General features: G+C 41.6%; 1 protein-coding gene across 3 annotated transcripts in view; it reads right to left on the bottom strand.

Moving 5' to 3' along the window:
- GRM3 (glutamate metabotropic receptor 3) overlaps positions 1-18,681 on the bottom strand; it is a 109,547-nt gene that overhangs the window by 31,316 nt on the left and 59,550 nt on the right. For all 3 annotated transcript variants that reach the window (XM_063396999.1, XM_063397000.1, XM_063397001.1), the window contains one exon: positions 6,056-6,911. In XM_063396999.1, the coding sequence (XP_063253069.1) occupies positions 6,056-6,911 (856 nt within the window). The remainder of the gene's footprint in view (positions 1-6,055; positions 6,912-18,681) is intronic.

Genomic DNA, 18,681 nt, shown 5'->3' with positions numbered 1-18,681 from the left:
AGGGTGCAGTGAATGACACACATCTCAGAGTGCAGACCAGTGGCTGGCCATCATGATACCTCAGACCTAAACTATGTGTTGAAATAGTTCTACAGTATTTTAGTTTCAACTGGTTAACATCTATAAAGACCTGAGCAAATTAGTCTGATTACACAGCTGCCTTACCTTTCAGCAGGAAGTTAGAATAGAGACCATTTAAGCTGCTTTATTCTTTAATTTTATGATTTTATGTATTATGAATCTATGGCATACACAATTAAAAATATACACAAATGCATATATATATAAGTACATAAATATATTAATATATACCCATAATAAAATCTTCAGGGGGGTCTAAGTAGAGACTGGCTTATTTACCCTTGAAGGGTGAATTTACCCAGAATAAAGGAACAGCAGATCCCATGATGCCTGTAAAGAAAGGAGAAAGGAGGAAGTAGATGGGGTCATCAGGATTACCAGGCCTTCCAAATCTCTCTGCATCTCTGTGAATTTATGCCAATGTGACTCCAATACAGAGAGAATGTGCGAAAATACTGTGCAGGTTCAACTGTTCCTCTGCTCTGGAGCAGCAAGTCTCAAGAGTGTTTTCAGAGACTGTCCCTTAGCTGCTTGCAAGGTTTTAAACAGTATGACACATTTGTGGTCTCAGGAAAAGGCAGCAAATTTTCCCTATAAATCTTAGACATCTTTTTCATGTATATTTTTAATTAGTATCTTGGAGAGTTCATTCATTTTCCTTGCCTTTATTAGCTACAAATCCATCAGATATTACACTTTTACAACTCTTATGATTGCCAAGGTATTGGATGCCTTCTGTCCATGTGAGCTTTGCCTTCATCTGGAAACACCTTCTGGTTTATTTTACAAATAAGCATCACAAGGAAGGCCACGTGCACCTCACTGTTGACTCAGTTCTGAAGGCAGGGGGGATCTGGCCTGATGAGAAGGAGCTCCTTGGGTGAGATGATGGAGTAGCAGGGCCATGTTGCAGAGCCTGGGCTGTGAGCTCAAGAGTTAGCCTGCACAGATACTCCCTGTTGTAAACTCATAGCTGGCCTTTGAAGTTTCTGCAGCTGTAATCTGCTCATGATAGCAAGTGCAGTGTTCTTTTGGTCTGTGCTCCATGCAGCATGGCTGAGCATTGAGTTTTGAAATGCACTTTTGACAGGAAATATTCATGGCTGAATCCCAGAGCAGGGACCATGCAATGCTGCTGTGCTCAGAGGTGAGGAGACATCTGCTTGTTGCAGACCATGGCTTAAGCTCTTTCTTACTTGGATGGAACAGAAATGATAGAAATGATCTGTGAAATTGTGTTCCCACAACAGAAGTCACCAGTGTTCAAGAATAAATGAGAAGGTGAATTTGTGCTTCTGCTTCATATTATTTCAAGTGTTAGCTGGGGCAGAGTGAGGAGGAAGAGAAGGAAAAAAATGAACCACTTAGAAATGTAAAAGCAGGTTAGAATAGAAGTGTTGCCATAAAGTCCAGTGGAGAAAAGGGGACAAATCAAACCTGACTTACAATCTTTTTCCCATTTGGAGTAGTAATTCTGGTTTGCCAGGGGAGAGGCCTTGCCCAGAATAAGGTGATTTTGATGATACAGGCTTTGCTGTAGAAGAGATGGATTTCTGAACACAAGACAGAAAGGTCCATGACAGTGACTCTGGTGACTCAGGAGGGAGAAAAGGATAGGAAAAGACACTGAGTACTTTATGCATTGCCTAAAATTTTTAATTATCTTTTTGCCAGGTGTACTACTTCAGCCAAATTCCTCCAACCATTAGTTGTGCAGGTTCAGGAAACTGCATTAGGTATGTGGACATGCATGCATCCCAAACTCCAACCCCCCTCTGCCCAAATGCTCCTACACTAGACTGAGGGCAGGGTTAGTCCTGTTATACCATCAGCCCTGCTGACTGGAGTAGGAAAAGCTGCAGCCCAGCCCCACACTCCTGGGTGACAAGGCTGTTATCCTGCACAACCAGATAAGAAACCCTGGAGCTAATTCTGGTCTTTCTTTATCGCTGCTACCCTTCCTCACCTCCAGTCCAATGTCCTGGAGGAGCAGCTATGCCAGGCAGCAACATGTAGGGCACAGCTGTGAAGGACCCTGCCACTTTTTTATCCCAAATGATGGACACCCCTCTCACACTGTCCTGGCACTTGTCAAATGTGAGGCTTGCCGTAGTGCTGTGGGCAATGACAACACTGCTTTTCCGTGTCCTGCTGGTGGCTTAAACAAGCTGAAATTGTCATGAAAGCTGTTCTCTGCACTGTTCCCTCCACCTCTGTGAGGGAGAGAGGCTTCTGGAGGTGTGGGTTCATCCCTGGATTCATAGCCCTCCCAGAAGCCGCTCTGTATGCTGCCCTTCCCCAGGCAATGGCAGGAAGTTGAGTTTACTCTGTGCTCTCTGCCGTGGAGACCTTTAGTTTTGTTCAGCACTTCTTTGTTGTTCTGGTAATGCGAGTTAACAGCCTCCTGAACCAGCATCTCTTTATCAGCAGAAAACCATCACGATTTAGAACATCAAGTGCTGCACTTGTGCCCTCGGGAGGGAATGTAGAGGACGGGAAGATCAAGAAGATGAACCAGCCTATATCTCTTTGAAAGTCCAAATAAACACTGAAATTGAGTGAGTGCATTTATCTAGGGGCTGGACTTTGCATTCTCACATCCTGCTGCTGGAAGCTGGAATTAGGCACAGGAGTCTATTTTTTCCTTTGCTGAAAAAATTCCGGATATCACGACATTTGCCATATATGTCTTACTGACTTGCAAGAAAATGATGTGCCTGGTGTTTCTTACAGACAATGAGGAGTGAAATCTCACCCTGTCTCCATTCCACACTGCAGTTCTGTGGAGTTATTTCAATTTAATGAAAAAAGGAGAAATAAGTAGGAACCCAGAGATATTAGTGAAATACCTGTCACACAGCATGTCAGGAGCAGTGGCAGCACAAGGATGCACAAATCCTGGCCAGTCCCCTACAACCACCCTGCTCTTAGCTGGTCCCTGAGTATTTCCTTGCAAATCACATTATTGCTGCTCTTGAGAGTCTCACTTCAGACTTTCAGCTAAATGGCAAGTGAAAATAAACCTTAATAACTCTATACTCCACCTGTAGTCAGTAGCAAGAGATGTAGGGGCAAATCATACCTTGCACGGGCTGAAGCACACTCTGTAAGTGCTGATCCTCTCCATTACCTGTAATCAAAGACTAATCAAAACTAATTTGAGTGTAAAGGATAAATGTCTAAAATTGCTCCATCCCACACCAGTCACAGAATGCACCCAATCATTCACTCAGACTGGAGTGTGTGAAATGCACCAAGTTCCAGGAAACTGGGCTGAGACATTCAGGGCCATTTTTTCATTTGGGCTTGATTTCTTCCACCATTTCTTTGCTTGATTTCTATGCTTGCAGGGCTTATCTATGCAGACCCCTGCCTTTCAGCAGAGGAGGCATTGCTTAAATAGCTGCTTGTGTATCTGCAAATTAGGGTATCACTAAGGTTCTGTTTCTTGCCTGCTTCCTTGGGTGGGTGTGGATTGCTACACAGGCGAAAGAAGAGAGAAAATCCACAACCTGACTTGGTTGCAGTGTAGCTGCTGGACTGGTAACTTCCATGCCACCCTCTTTCTCTGCTGGGAAAACATTCTCACATTTGGAGGTGGAAATATGAGAGCATCATTGATCAAATGTGCCATGCAACAAGGTCCTCATATTGCACTAACAACACACTCAAAGATTTTCTTCAGCCAGGAAAGAGCAAGGAATAATTCTTGATCCCATAGAAATCAATGACAAGACTTGTATGTATTAAAATTTCACATATGTATTAATTTTTCACACCCTTCTGAAAGGAAGAAGGGGTGGAAGATTTGCTTAATATCTCCCTACATAAAAATCACTCACCTGCTCAAAAAATAACTTACATTAAAACAGGGATTCTCATTATAATGGAAGAACTAATAACAAAGAAAGGAGATGAGCAAATCATTTTTTAAGCTGGTGAAAAAATATATATGGAACAAAGCCATTGGAAAAGGCTTGACAGGTTTCTTTGTGTTTTAATTTGGAAATAAAAATTAATGGAAAATAAAGCTCTTCAGAGTTTCAAAGATTACCATGCTGATTTTCAATCAAATTAATTTGGTTTTAAAAAGAGCCTTCTGTTTTCAAAACTGGAAAATTACAGGCCTCATTTTTTTTTCCAGCTTCAACAGCTCAACTCCCAATTCATAAAAATATAAAAGATATTTCAGTCAAAATTAAAACTATTTTTTCTGGCTGTAGATAAATAAAAATTTTCCTGAGATTTTGGTCAAAGAAAATTGGGGTCATTTTGACTTTACATCTAGATGTTGAGTGGGAAAATTCTTAGGTGCTTAAAAATATCTGCGTGTTAGAAAAATGATTAAGAATCTTATATTTGAACAAAGGTTGCTTAATCTTAAGGCCAGAATCTATTAATAGTGTTTTTATTTAAACCCATAAAAATACCTGTAGTGTCAGAAAAATCTTCAAAATAATCGAAGTTTAAAATATTGAAGTGCCTACTCATTTAGGTAGGTCATTACAGTCATGAAGTACCTCCCTGGCAGGGACAGAAGCACACCACTGCCTTCCCTCCTAATCAGCATGCCAGGAACCAGCTCCCATGAAGTGCTGTCCTCCCAAAACCAATTGATTTCAACAATTTAAGCACTTTCAAGTATCTCTGAGGGTAAGTGCAGGCAAGCGAGAAAATAGTTTCTATGTTTGTAAGTGCTGTGAGGAGGGGAAGGAGAAAGGATTATTCTTAACTTCCAGAGGTCTAAACCCCCAAAATTTGTTTCATTCTGACTTTAGTATTTGTCTACATTTGCTGCACCTCACTGAGAGCAAGAGAAGCACCAGGGAGGTGGTTGGTAGTATCTAGAGGTGATCTGAGTCAAATGCTGAGAATATACCTCCAAAGGAGGGAAAAGTTCAAGCTCCAATTAGACAGTTTTACGTAGTTTTCAGTGTTATTAGCATTGTACAATTACCGAAGATCTCTTGGGATTAACCATGCTGCATCCTACACATATTTATCCTTAAATTCCTGTTGGAGGTAGCTCTCACTCAAAACAAACCATGATGGTTCCTTACTATTAACTTAGTCAGTTGAGAATATCAGTTTCATAATAAGTAGAAATGCAAGTTCAACCTAGATACTTCAGAAGAAACTCAGACATGTAGCAACATAAAGTCAGGATGTTCTAAACTTTACTTGTTTCCTCGGTAGATCTATTTACCTTCACTAAGCTGTAATATTGTTATGGCATGGTATTAATAATAAAGCTAAACTCAGCCATATGTGGTGGCAAAACCAAGAGATGCCATGTGCTGTGCAGTCAGCCCCCATGAAGTTTACTCAGATCATTCCCAGATTGACCACCCTCCTCCACATCCCCTGCACATGTTTAGTGCAGCTTTTTTATACTTTGCCATTAAACCTGTAGTTCTGTAACACAAGTAAATGGTGCTGTCCCATATATTTAAATAGTTTGTATTTATCTGGTTCTATGACAGGAATTATTGCTTTACTATTGCAAGGACACTGGCCACGGTCCAGCAATTATGTAAATTCGTAGCAAAGTTGGGCAGAGAAGACCAGGTCTTGGCATGGGAATAGCAGGCGGCTGCCTGGTGTAGCAGGTGGTGAAAGGACCATTGGCTTTCAGACATGCCCAAACTGGCTGTGAATTAAATGGGTGTCGATGTAAGCAGTTTTAGAGGATGGAGTGCAGCAATGCCAAGACCAGCTGTGGTCACCTTCACCTCTTCCTTCTGCTGGAAGCAGGAGGAGCATCAGTCTTGTTTTTTTAGGGTTCTCACCAAGCTCCTCTTCCTTCTCCTTTCTGCCTTCTTGTGATGAGTGACCTTACCTGTGCACCACCCTGGTCTGAACTGTGTAAATAGTTGCTACCAGGAATTTGACTAGCTATTACCATGACTGATGAACATTTCTTTAATTACAGTGCTTAATTACATTCTATAGGTACCAAAAGAGGAGTTATTACCTGTAAAGTTTACTTTCAGGAGATAGTCTTTGTACAGCTTCCTGCCATCCAGATGCTTCATGGCATCACAGAGTTTGGTGGTGTTTGGGCAGAGAGTCCTCTGCATTTTATGCAAGGCATGAGCCATTGCATACACAGCATTCACGACAAACATGATCTTGGATTCTTGCTCATAGTTGGAACTGTTGATGGTGAAGTGCTTTTCACAGGCCTTTTTATGCGGTTTCCGGTTCTGCAGGTTGCACTGGAATTTTTGCTCCCAGAAGTCCTTGAACCAGGGGTTGCGTCTGTTGTTGTAAGGGCTGAGACTTTGGAAGTACCTGTCAAACTCTTTAACCGGATGGGAAGCAAGCTCCAGGGTGATGGCCCCGGAGGCTACGTGCTCGTTGCCCTTGACGATGCTCTCCTGCGCTCCCCAGCCGTCGCTGGCGATCCAGGTGAAGGACACGTTGAAGCGGTTGGCGGCCGCGATGAGCTCGCGGGAGTCGTCGCCGCGCATGAACAGCACCACCACCCTGGCGTTGGGCTTCTGCAGCAGCTCCCTGATCACGCCGTCGTAGGACTTCCTGATGTTGGAGCGCCCCACCTTCTCGGAGGTGGCGATGCAGATGTTGCGCAGGCGGGCCTCCTGCTCGAAGGCCTCGATGCCCGTCTCCCCGTAGTCGCCCTCGGAGGCCACGGTGGACACGTAGGTCCAGTTGAAATACCGCAAGATCTCGGCCATGGCTTTCGCCTGGTAGAAGTCCGGGGGCACCGTCCGCGCGAAATAGTCGTAGCGGGATTTGTCGCTCAGCTTGGCGCTGGTGGAGGCGTAGCTTATCTGGGGGATCTGGAAGAGCCTGAGCAAATTTGCCACCTGAGGACAAAGCGGGGTGCACAGATTATTAAAGAGTGGTATTTATAAAATGGAACGGAATTATTTAGGGAAAGGCGTTGACAGTGTTTTTTTAATGAGAGATGTTCTGACGGTCACAGATTGAGGGTGTTGACAGAGGATGTTGATAAAAAACTCCAGAGAAAGCATTGCACTGAGCATATGCACAAAACCTGTTCTGATGCCCAGTTAATTCCCTGGGTCCTGCTGGGACTGTAATGGACCTTTATTTTCGTGAAACTGAGCCTGTTTAAACAACAGATAATTAGACACAAATGGACAATATATTTCAGTTTCAAACTGTGTTCCTAACTAAGGCCTGGGGATTTGCATGCCTTTGCTGTTCGTAGTGGGATTCATCTTCTCCCAGGTTCATTATAGTTGATGACCAAATGCACTAAGACAACATAAATTTCCATTTTGTGTAAATATCACAAATATATAGGCCTTTTGCAGAACTTTCTAATCTCATTTATTCAACATAAGTCCTCACCTCTCCTATTTTTTACTAACTTAAACTTTTTTCTGAGATGTTCTGGCTGCAGACCAGCTGAGATGGCACATTTGTTACATGTAAGTACTCTTCAAGTGTTTCACCATGTCCCAGAACCACAGAATCACAGCTTCCCAGAATCCCAGGATCAAAAAACTGTCTCAATTAGAAGACACCCTCAAGGATCATTGAATCCAATTTCTATGTGAAGTTGGGGACTTCACATAGAAGTGGGGACCAAACCTATGACCTTGGTATCACAAGCACTATGCTCTATTTAACTGAGCTAGTGTCATGTTGACCTATAGTTCTTAATAAATAATAATTTTTTAATAATCTATATTTGTTTTTCTTGTTTGATTTATGTGGTCCAAAGCCCTGCTTTTTTTTTTTCTTTTTCTTATGTATCTATGCCCAATACTTAAATATTTCCAAATCTACTCTACTGCTCTCACAGAAGTGCAGCTCTTGACCACATCTGGAAAGAAATGAAGAAAAGTTATGGCATTTTTTTTCCTATGATAATTTCTTAAATGACAAATGGAAGATTGGTCACTAGTTCTGTCCAGTAAATTAAATTTGGAAGCTAATCTTGGAGTACACTCTGATGAAACCATTTGAAAAGCAATAGTGTTCTTCAGATTCCTGCAGTAGTGTACTTGAGATTCCCAAGGGAAATTTATTAATAATTGCCCAATCATTTAATTTTTTTAAATCGTCCCCAGATGTTTTTTTGAACACAGACTGTCTGTAAGAATTCAAAGGCAAAGGACTCTTTTGAAAAAATATTGTAGAAGTGGCAAATTTTGAAGGCTCAGACATCAGTAGCAAATTAGACAGTCTGGTAAAAAAAAACAACAACCAAACAAACAAAACAAAACAACAAGGATTTTATTTCTTTTCAGCAACCTGTATGACTTAGGATTTTATAGATTTAGAGTCTGTCTTTTCTGTGATGCAGACACTGAAGCAGTGTCGTGCTGTAGCTCAGTCTGCCCTTGTAAACTGGTGTAATCTCATCTGGGCCAGACTCTGCTGACAGCCATACATGTACAGTGATTTTCACAACCTCTGGGCCACGTGGAAATGAAGATTTCAGGAGGTTCTTATCCCCCTGTCCTTCAGGAAAACCAGGAAAGATCAAGTGTCCTGGCATCTCAGCTGTAGCTATTGGGTTGAAGTTTGCCTTCTCAAAAAAAGCGCCATTGGTAGTGGTTTATTTTAGTTTAAGCCAAAATAAAACCTTTTCTACAGTGCTTGGAAGGAGTATCCTGAGCTGTAGCTGACACTGCAGCTTTGCCAGTGGGTACAGGCACAAGGCTGTGGCTGAACGAGTTACTGTCCCTCAGAAAGCAGCTGTTGTGCTCTTAACCTCCCTGCTAGATGGTAACAGTCATTAAACTGCCTTATACTGGAAGTGTGGGATTTAATTTCCATCTGGTGATGGAAATAAGCAGCTTTAAAGCAACAAGATGGGCAGAGAGGCTTGTTCTGTCACCAAGGTACAATGGATGCTTTGAGCACTGTTAAGTCCCTGTGGCTTTGTAACTTTAATTACATGCCCACATATCCACATGGTTTGGTTCACATGTCCTCTCTCAAGAGCACTCCAATTTGGTAATAAGAATGTACTCCATGTAGCTATTCTGGAACATTTCCTGCAGAACTGTGTGGGCTGGAATAGCTATTCTTGTCTCAGTTTATTCTAGCAGGAATTATTTTATTTGTGCTAAACCATAATGAAGATCTGCACACATATCATTCTGCATTTCCCCACTAAAATTGGCTAAAGAAGTCCATTTTCAGCAGCTCAAGTAATGCTGCCCAGTGAGTGGACAAAGCTTCAGCTCACAGAAAGGTGCTCCTAATAAATATAGCAGCTTTATAGTTAGTTTGGTTTATTTTTTTTTTCTGTTTGTTTGTGCCTTTTTTAATTTTAAATTTTTTTTTCTTTTTTTTCTTTTAGTCTAAGCAGCAAATGCATCCACAGAACTACTCTCCCAATTTATACGGGGGCCTCAGCCTTGGAGGCCACCATACTTCTAGCAAACAGCTGCAATTCTGACTCCTGTGCTCTGGGGAGAAGAAAGTTTTCATGGGTTTACAGCTGTTTGCTGTAAAGCTCTTCATTACGAAGCTGTCCAGATGGTAGGTTTTTCATGGACTAAAAATTTAAAAATATAAGAAAATCTGATTAATCATAAAGGATAGTGACCCAATCATCCCTGAGAACTATTACTGCTCATGGACTTCAGTGAAGTTGTATCTGTTATTAATTCAGATCAGGACACTCATCTTGAAATTGTCAAGTGGGGATTTTCTGGAATATTGCAACGTCTTGATATTAGACACTAATTTTTAAAAAAAGCTCAAGTCTCAGGCACTTAGCTGATGCAATTCATTTCAGAACAGTCCATTTTTCCAGGCATTTTCATGCTGATCTGAGCATTTGATTACGGAAATGTTATCCTGGTGAAGAGACCAACAGGATAAGAGCACAGGTAGCAGGTTCTGCAGAGGAGCTGATAGCTAAAACTGCTCAGTGTAGTAGAGGACAGTGGGATGCAAACCAGACTTGTGTGCATTGAAATTGAACCAGCTAAGGCACACCTCCAGTGTAGCTCCTCGCTGCCTTGGCATGTGTGGAACAGCTTCAAAATTGCAGTGCAGATCCAGCTTTTGCTAAGTGAAATAATTTATTCTGGCAAAGCTCCAGGGAGCAATTTAATCAAGCCGTGGTGCATGCAATTAGTGCCTGAAATCCATATGTTGGCACTTAAGTAGCAGTAGTAGCCAGGCTTTTTCACTGTCAAAGCTGGTGGGCTTTGCAGATACCTTTGGAGATAAGTCTGGGTGTTCTGCACCTGCAAACCAAAGCAGGCACTTTGCACAGCTTGCTGTGAGCAAAGCACGTCGATGGAGTCTCTATTCAGAGAGATGGGAAACCTTTATCTGCTCTCATGCTGCTGGGCTTATTAGTGCAGCCACTCTCCTGTGGTCAAGTGTGCAGTCCCCAGGCAAACCTGGCTCTCACTCAGCTGCTGGGATGGTGGGGATTTGTTGCCAACATGAGCATGGCAGAAAGTCCAGTGCCAGCCCCGTCCCTCGTAGGGACACACTGGCATCAGCAGATCCTGCAAAGGGAGTGGCTGTGGCACTGCCAGGGAAACCAGTGTCCCTCTCCACATCTGTCACTTCTGCTTCTCTGAGCTGCAGGGACAGGATAAATGCCAGTGGGATATTGCTAATCTTGTTTAACGTACTTATGAAAATGCCTTCATAATAACCACCTGCAAGGAGCCATGAATTAGGTACAGCTATCAAACAGATGAATCTGGTTTCTGAGTGTATTTGTGGCCATTTAAGAATGCTGCTGGTAAATGGGGACCTCTGTGTCTTGGTAACCATGATCTGTCTTATGATTTATTGAATCTCACTGAGCATTTTCTTAACCTTCATCTTTTTTTTTCTGACAGTAGGATTGATTTTCATGTTTTTGTTAAAATTTCCCTTTTTAATGGCCCAGAGATTATTACATGGATTTGTTTTTGAAAGTGTATGGGACTGGAAAACACAGGGAACACTTTGGAGAAAAGAAGATAAGATAAACCTCAAAAGTGCTAGAACAATGTCTTTACCATAACACACAAGTGTGTATTGCACATTTGTTGGACAGAGGAGGCTCCTTGTTAGATGACAGTGCTCTCTGCCCTTCTGAAATTTAACCATGTGAGAATCTCATGGCACTTAACATGGCTTAATGAATCTAATTTCACAGAGCTCCTTTGAGACGGGAAAGAGCTACTCTGAATAGACAATAAATTAGGCTGTGGAGCAGAATAAGATTAAGGTAAAGAAGTTTTTTCTCTACTGAGAAACTGGGCAAAATTCTGTCTCTATGAGCTGCAATCTGTCCTAATGGAGATTCTGTTGCTGCCTTTGGTCTCCTGAGAAAGTCTTTCTATTTCTGGGAGTAAGATTCTCACAGCAAGACCATGGCAAAGTCATGTCCTAAGGTTTTCCTAATTTCTATATCATTACTATAACACAGAGCCTGAGCTTTTGTTTTGAAGGAACATGGACTGCTGTTAGTCAAAGTTTTGTCCAGTCTAGGTTTTATCCATATTACTAAATGATGGTAATCTACCTTGTTGGCTTTTTGTCATTATTTGGACAGTTGGAAGTCAAACTGCATTTAAAGCATTTATACTAATATATAATATAATATATAATACAGTTTTTTCTTATTTAGTATTTTCTTGTTTCTTAAATCTAAAAATATACCAAAATTTTGGCAGAAAGAGCTGTTTTAGAAAGGCAGGAAATAAACACTGCTTCAGAATGGTCTGGTATGTGGGTGTGTGGTAGGTGGCAGGCATAAACCTTATGTAAAGACTAGATGAGGTACTTCTCTAGTCAACAGTCTCCACTAGCCTGTGCAGTCTCCCCATGGTCCCAGCTCCTGAGATGTACATTTTTTCTCAGGTTAAAATCTCCCCTTTTTCAAAGTATTTTCTTCTATCCTCTGGTCCTACATCATGTTGATAAATCCATTTCCTTTGTGTTCCTGAGAACAAACCTGTACCTACTGAAAGCTGATATTATGTTCCCACCAAACCTTCTCTTCTCCAGGCTAAAAACATGGAGTTCCCTCAATTTCTTCATGTCAGGTTTGTGCTCCACACTCTCCTCCCCATGACTGTGTATTTATTTGTATTTATTTGTATTTATTGAATCATCCTTTTACCATGGGACCCAAAGTGAGAGGTAATATACTAGATGTGGTCCAATGAGAAATATTTACTTCCATCTATATATTGGCTGTGTTTCTGCAGATACAGCCCAGCAGCCTGTGAGCCTACTGAGCTGCCAGACTTATCACTGACAATAAATATGAGCAATACTGAAAAGCTGTATTTTCAGTATTGCTCCACCATAATTTTCCCTCTTCTCTTGGGATTTAGTAGGCTCTGACCTGGGGACAATATGACCCAGAGTGACTCAGTCTGGACACTTCTGACATACTCACATAATTTGGGAGTATTTGGGAGGAGGAGAGTTCAGTGATGCAAATGCAGCTGCTCACATTGGACCCAAGAAAAAATTCACTCCAAGCTAATTTGTTTTCAAAGGGAAATTAGGACCTTAAGGGCCTCACTGCTTTCAGAACTGAAAAACCTCTATCAGCCTGGAACACTGTCTCTCCCTAGCCCGTTTTAAAACTAAGGGTGTCACCTCTGGGATATTATAATAAGCACTATTGAAGGCAGTGACTGCACAGGAGCTGTGTCATTGGAACACTGGAGGGGCTACAGGGGGATTTATTTCAATGACCTGCAGCAGAAAGAACCAATTTAGCTTCAGCAGGACTCCAAGCACTGACCCCAGAAGGTCAGTGGGAATCCCAATATCCCAGTTCTTTAAATCATTAAAGGTCAGTTGCAAGGAATTCAACCAGATGCAGGGAGGTTATTTAGGAGTCCTAGCCTGGCTTGTTCTCCTGTGGCATCTTCTGGTGCATTGCAGGACTGAAGCAGTGGTTTCCATCAGCTTTCTCACTTTTTGGTATTAAAAGGGCAGTTACCTAGTTTGTGAGTAATGTGCTTAACAAAGTTCCTTCCAAAAGGTAACTCAAGAAAATATAATTTGCTATCAAACAAGTAAAAATGTCCGGCATTTTTTGTTAGCAAGAAGATGGGTGAAGGAAACATTATTTTTAACCTTGCCCTTCTCCTGACAATTTAGGCAATAAAGCTGGAAAAATAAAGCTAAATATTTGCAGCAGACTCAGTAGCTGTCACACAGAGAGAAGCAGTGTTTGAACTGTGAAGTAACTTCATCTGCAAAATGAACATCAGAAATAAGGAATACTGTCAGAATAAAAGCTAGGATTTCTGCACAGGACCTGGCAATTTCTTTTTATATTTGTGTCTGTCCTGTGCAATAAAAAGCAAACCATGGAGGGCATGCAGAGGTATGTGCTTTGAAGGAATTGTTTGGAAGCCTTTTTTCTTTTTTTCCTGCAGGGAACAGCACAGTGAGCTGCACACATGCTCTCTGCCTCCATACAGAATTCCTGCTGGAGTGGAGTGAGCTGAGCACCAAACCTGCACCCTGCAAAGAGACCTGTGCAGAGGACATTACCTTGCATGAGGAGTGCAGCTCCTCTCTGAGGCTTCATAAACCTGCCTGTGACCTCTGTCCCATTTACACGTGATCAGAAAAGGCACTAAAACCGGGGCTGTTGCTCCTAAAGGAACATGGAATTACTTCTGGAGTTAAAAGAGCTATCAGTGATAAATATGGTAGTTTGAGAGTCATTAACTGATGAGTAAATACTAGTCAGAAGGGGTAGAATGAGTGTCCTAGACAGAAGGGGTAGAATAAGTGTGGGTGATATCTAGGTGACCCCAGCTAGTTCTTACTTTTGGCCACTTTCTCTTTCAGTGACATCCTTTCCCACTTGGAAAAGTTCATTGCTCTCTACAACTCCCTGAAAGGAGACTGGGTCTCTTCAGGTGGGGCTTGGTCTCTTCTCCCATGTAACAAGTGATAGGACAAAAGGAAAGGGTCTCAAGTTGAGGAAGGGGAGGTTTAGATTAGACACTAAGAAAAATTTCTTCACTAAATTGGTGGTCAGGCATTGGAACAGGCTGCCCAGGGATGTGATGGATTCACCAGCTCTGGAAGCATTCACAAAACATGTAGATGTGGCACTTGGGAACAGGATTTAATGGTGGACTTGGCAGTGCTGGGTTAAAGGTCCTCTTTGATGATCTTCAAAATCTTTTCCAACCTTAATGGTCCCACGGTTCTCTCACTGTGTGGTAGAGCTCCTTCCTTCTTACCTGTGATCTCAGTTGTTACTTATCTATCCCTGTAAAGTCTTACAATTTCCCCTTAACAAAAGGAGAAAATGCACACACTGAAGAAATAAAAATTATAGCCCAAAACCAAAGCAAAAAGGCTGCAAAGTGATCGGTTACTGTGGGATTTTCAGAGAAGCCAGAGGGAGGTGCCCACAATCCTTTGAAATCTCCAGGAAAGAAATGCCCAGTGTTCTTTGGATACTTTGAAAATCCCAGCCTAGTGGCTGTTCAGTTTCTGAATGTGGAATAGAAACAAAGAGAGGAATAAACAGCAAGGATCTGGCTGAGAGGTAGTGGAGAGAGGAGAAGAACAGAGATAAAAGAGGGGATTTTAAAGGAGACACATGGAAGCTGGCAAGTGCATTTGTAGCTTAAATTCTGGTGGTGGGTGGTCCATCTCACAGAATAGCTTTTTAAATAAGGATCTAGTTTACTTTTACAAACACAAATCACCAGAGGCTGTCAGTGCACAGCACAAATGGTGTGAGTGGCCTGGCAAACCTCTGCAACCCCCTGCACATTTCTCCTGCCTACATCCCTGTGGGGTCCATGCACAGAGGGACAGAGCCCCATGTGTTACATTTTGTTTATTTTTTGCTTGTTTAAGGATTTTACGCTATTTTCAGTGGTGATGGAAGTCAGAAGCTATTGTTAAGACTCTGGTTGAAAGATGGTTTAACCTTGGAGGAAGGAAATGGAGGTGATTAGCTTTCAGGCTCCATGAGCCCTTGGCAGACTTTTGTGGCTAAGGAGAAATGACAGCCAAGAAAAGATTGCCAGTAAATGAGTACATATTTTGAATTTCATGCCAGATGGTCACTCACTTAGGAGTGGCTTTAGCTTTTGTGATAGCAGTAATGCACTGTTAAACCTGCTCCAGTGGTTTTGTTACAGTTTACTTGAGACACAGCAAGGGACTGAAGAGAGGACAGCAGGGCACTGCTTTCTGTTCTGCCATTTTTTCTGGACGAGGCTCAAACTTGGAAATAACTTTCATGGTCTTGATCTGGAGGTCTTATGGGAAAACAGGTTAAAATCTTTACATTCATGTGAATATAGTATACATAGAAATTAAAAATCCAGCCCACCTAAAAGAATGACTTAGTTTTTCTAAGAGCTGACTGCAGGGAATGGACCCTAGTCTTCATTTTCAGAGGAATAATCCAGTTTTCAGAAACAAGGAAGAACAACTCCAGCACTTGAATAAAGACATTCCTGCTTCCAAATGTATATTCCTGACAAGACCTGACCTAAGTATCTCAAACAAGGAATTGGGATTGGCTATTCAGGTGCTCCACTGCAAATGAATACTGCCTCTTTTTTAAAATAATTTTTGCTGTTCAATCTATTTAAGGAAAATACATTTGAATTTTTTGTTGTAAACGAAGAAAGAGTGGATAACCTAGCTCAGATGAAAATGAGCCATGAGCCCAAAACAAAACCCTCAAAATTTTAAATTCTTCACCTCCTGATGCTAAATTCAACTCAAGTCAGAATTTTATTTCATGGAAACAGCTTTTTTAATTTTTTTTTTTTTTTTTTAACATGAGCTTTTCCATTGACTGAGAATCCTGGCTTGAGTTTTGAAGGATCAAGTGCTGTGCAGATTGGGCTCACTGCTAATTTAAACACAACATCTAAAAACTAATTATCCAGATCATCATTAGCGATAATAGCCTAGTCTGACCAGAAAATAATTAAGCATTCTGCATTCTCTTGTTGTTTTTAGTCTCTGCAAAAAGTGCCTATCACACATACTGACTCAGTGGGGAAGGTGTTCATTGCTGATTTACCAGCAAAATCTTTTATTCCTTGGTGGAAGGGTAATGAAAGAAGTACAAATCTGACAGCAGGAGCATCATGAAGTGATTTGGCAGACAGCTGTCCAGACAAAAATCAGGAGAGGGAGGGTGAAGGCAGGGGAAGAAAAAATATTGAAATATAAAGACTAATTCACAGGAGGGGGAAAGAAAGCTAGAAATAATTTTTGTCTGAAGAACTCAGCATGTTTTATTTTAAGGCTAAGAAACTGCACTGTGGACTGTATGGTGTTTACAGATCTCAGCAAAAGAAAAATGCTCGCCAGGGCTACATCTGGACACATCCTGCTGGATTCTGCTTGGAAGCACAGGGAACAGGGGTGCTGAGGCTTGCACACACACACACCTGGTGAAATATTTTGACTTTCACCAGTGGTGTGATTTCAGTTGTTACTGGAACTACTCTGTACAGGTGAGTGGCTCTGAAATTGGTATGGCACCAAAATGCTTGTCTTTAATGCTTGAAAATCCTTACAATTTGAGGCTTGAATCTGCAATGTCTATTATTCCTGATAGGGATGTTCTAGTGAAACAGAACTTGGGACTGGCTATCTTAACAGGATGGGCAACAGGAGTGAATGGCTTAAATATGTCTTTTCTAAGGCTTAATTACATCTTTTTTAGGTGATGTGAAATCTAAATGAAAGCTAGAGAAGAGCCTGAAGGAAGGCTAACACAATCCATGTCAAAAGAAAATAAACAACGGAATACCTTTTTTTCTAGCTGGAAGATGCTTGATGACAAGTTGAATGACTTGTGAAACTATTTTTCTGCAGAACTGTGTTGAGAAAGTTCTTACTTTTGAAAAACTATTGACAAGTCTAGGGAAGATGATAGAGTAATATAAGTGTTGTTCCATCATCCTCCTTAGGTTTTGAAAATTGGATGACATACAGATTTTCATACAGCTGTATTACCATTTTTTACTTGTTGAGAAAATCTCTAACCAGGACTTCTAATTTCCATTGGACAGCTGCTCCAAATCTAAGATTTTTGAATATGAAATATATATATACATTCTATTATGTATATTTGATGTATGCTGTGTCCAATCTTCTGCCTCAGATATGGATTAATCTTAGGTCAGTGATCACCAGAGGCTGGCTTCAAAGGGACAGGCTGGCAGATGTTGTGCAAGAGGCCACAGACTAGTTTAGAAATGTAATCTGACTCCCTCGTGTTTCTGGGAGGGAATGAAACACCTGTACCATTTCCTCTGCTGTAACTACTTTCATAGATATGTCTTTTAGGCTACCTCATAACTTCATGTCCTTTGGACACACTTGAACTTAGGGTGGACTGAGGAACACACTGACCACAAATCAAAGGTAGAGCAAAAAACCTGCCACTCCTGCACCAGTGGGATAGGGCAGTCTTGTGATGCTTCAAAATATTTTACCAGCCTTCAGACAGTTGTAGCTCTGGGAACTGCTGAACCAAAAGAGGTATCTTACAGAATTTCTTCTTTTTATTTCTAGTCACTTCTGGAACTCATTTAGCTTTTAGCATCCACAAACACCTACAATTTGCTGGTTTGATTTGATATAATCTTTGTGTGACTGGGAGAGACAATGAATAAGCATTTCCTTATCAGTTTGTGCTGCCCAAGGTTCTGTAGCTATCCTTTCCCCCTTCAGATGTCTATTTTTCAGCCTGAAACTTACTTGTTCTTTGTGCTCCAAGTGATCAGACCCACATAACTGGTGAAGGATTCATTCCTGCTCTGCCAGCTGGTCTGCAGTGGGACAAAACCACTTCCACTATAAGAGGTGGCTGAGGTTTTGTTCTGCAGAAACTGCTCTTCTGCAGCATGGGTAAGGATTTGCCCTTGTATTCCCCACTATGAGTACACAGATCAGTTACACACTGGAATACAAAAGGAAATAAAGTGTAATTTCTTTAAATTCTTCTGAGCTCATGCATGTCCTATGGGATCTGACCATGCTCCCAGCTGATGGGATTTAATGTCTTCACAGGAGCAGCAACCAGCTCCCCAGAGTAATTCTGACTGAAACGAACATTGGATGAACTCTTGCCCTATTTATGAAACAGGCAAATGAGGTTCTGTGGGCTTTCTGTCACTGCTGGGATTGTCAGCAGTACACAAGAACTCTTACTGCTGTTGACACTGGTGCAGTGATTAAGACCTGTGTTCAGTCTGGAAAAACGTCCTACACTGAGTCTGAAAAAATATCCTTCACTGTCAAGGCCTGATGCCTTTGGAAACCTGCAGCTGACCATGAAGAAATACCAGATGCAGGGTCTTAGTCTATGTCAGTCTGGGCTTTAGACACCACTCACTCGTGATTATGGGTCATGTGAACTGTCTTGTTTTATTTGACCCAAAATAATGGGACTACAGAATCACAGAATCATTTAGGTTGGAAAATATCTCCAAGACCACAGAGTCCAAACTTTGGCTGATCACCACCATATCAGCCAGATCATGGCACTGAGTGCCACATCCAGTAATTTCTTTAATATATCCCAGGATGGTGACTCCACCACCTCCCTTTCTGGGGAGTCGGTTCCAATTCTTAACAACCCTTTCTGTGAAGAAATCCTTCCTG

This window comes from Prinia subflava, chromosome 4 (genome assembly GCF_021018805.1).
Source record: "Prinia subflava isolate CZ2003 ecotype Zambia chromosome 4, Cam_Psub_1.2, whole genome shotgun sequence".
NCBI lineage: Eukaryota > Metazoa > Chordata > Aves > Passeriformes > Cisticolidae > Prinia > Prinia subflava.
The sequence above is the reverse complement of the archived record's forward strand: the minus strand, read 5'-3'. Positions and strand labels throughout refer to the sequence as shown.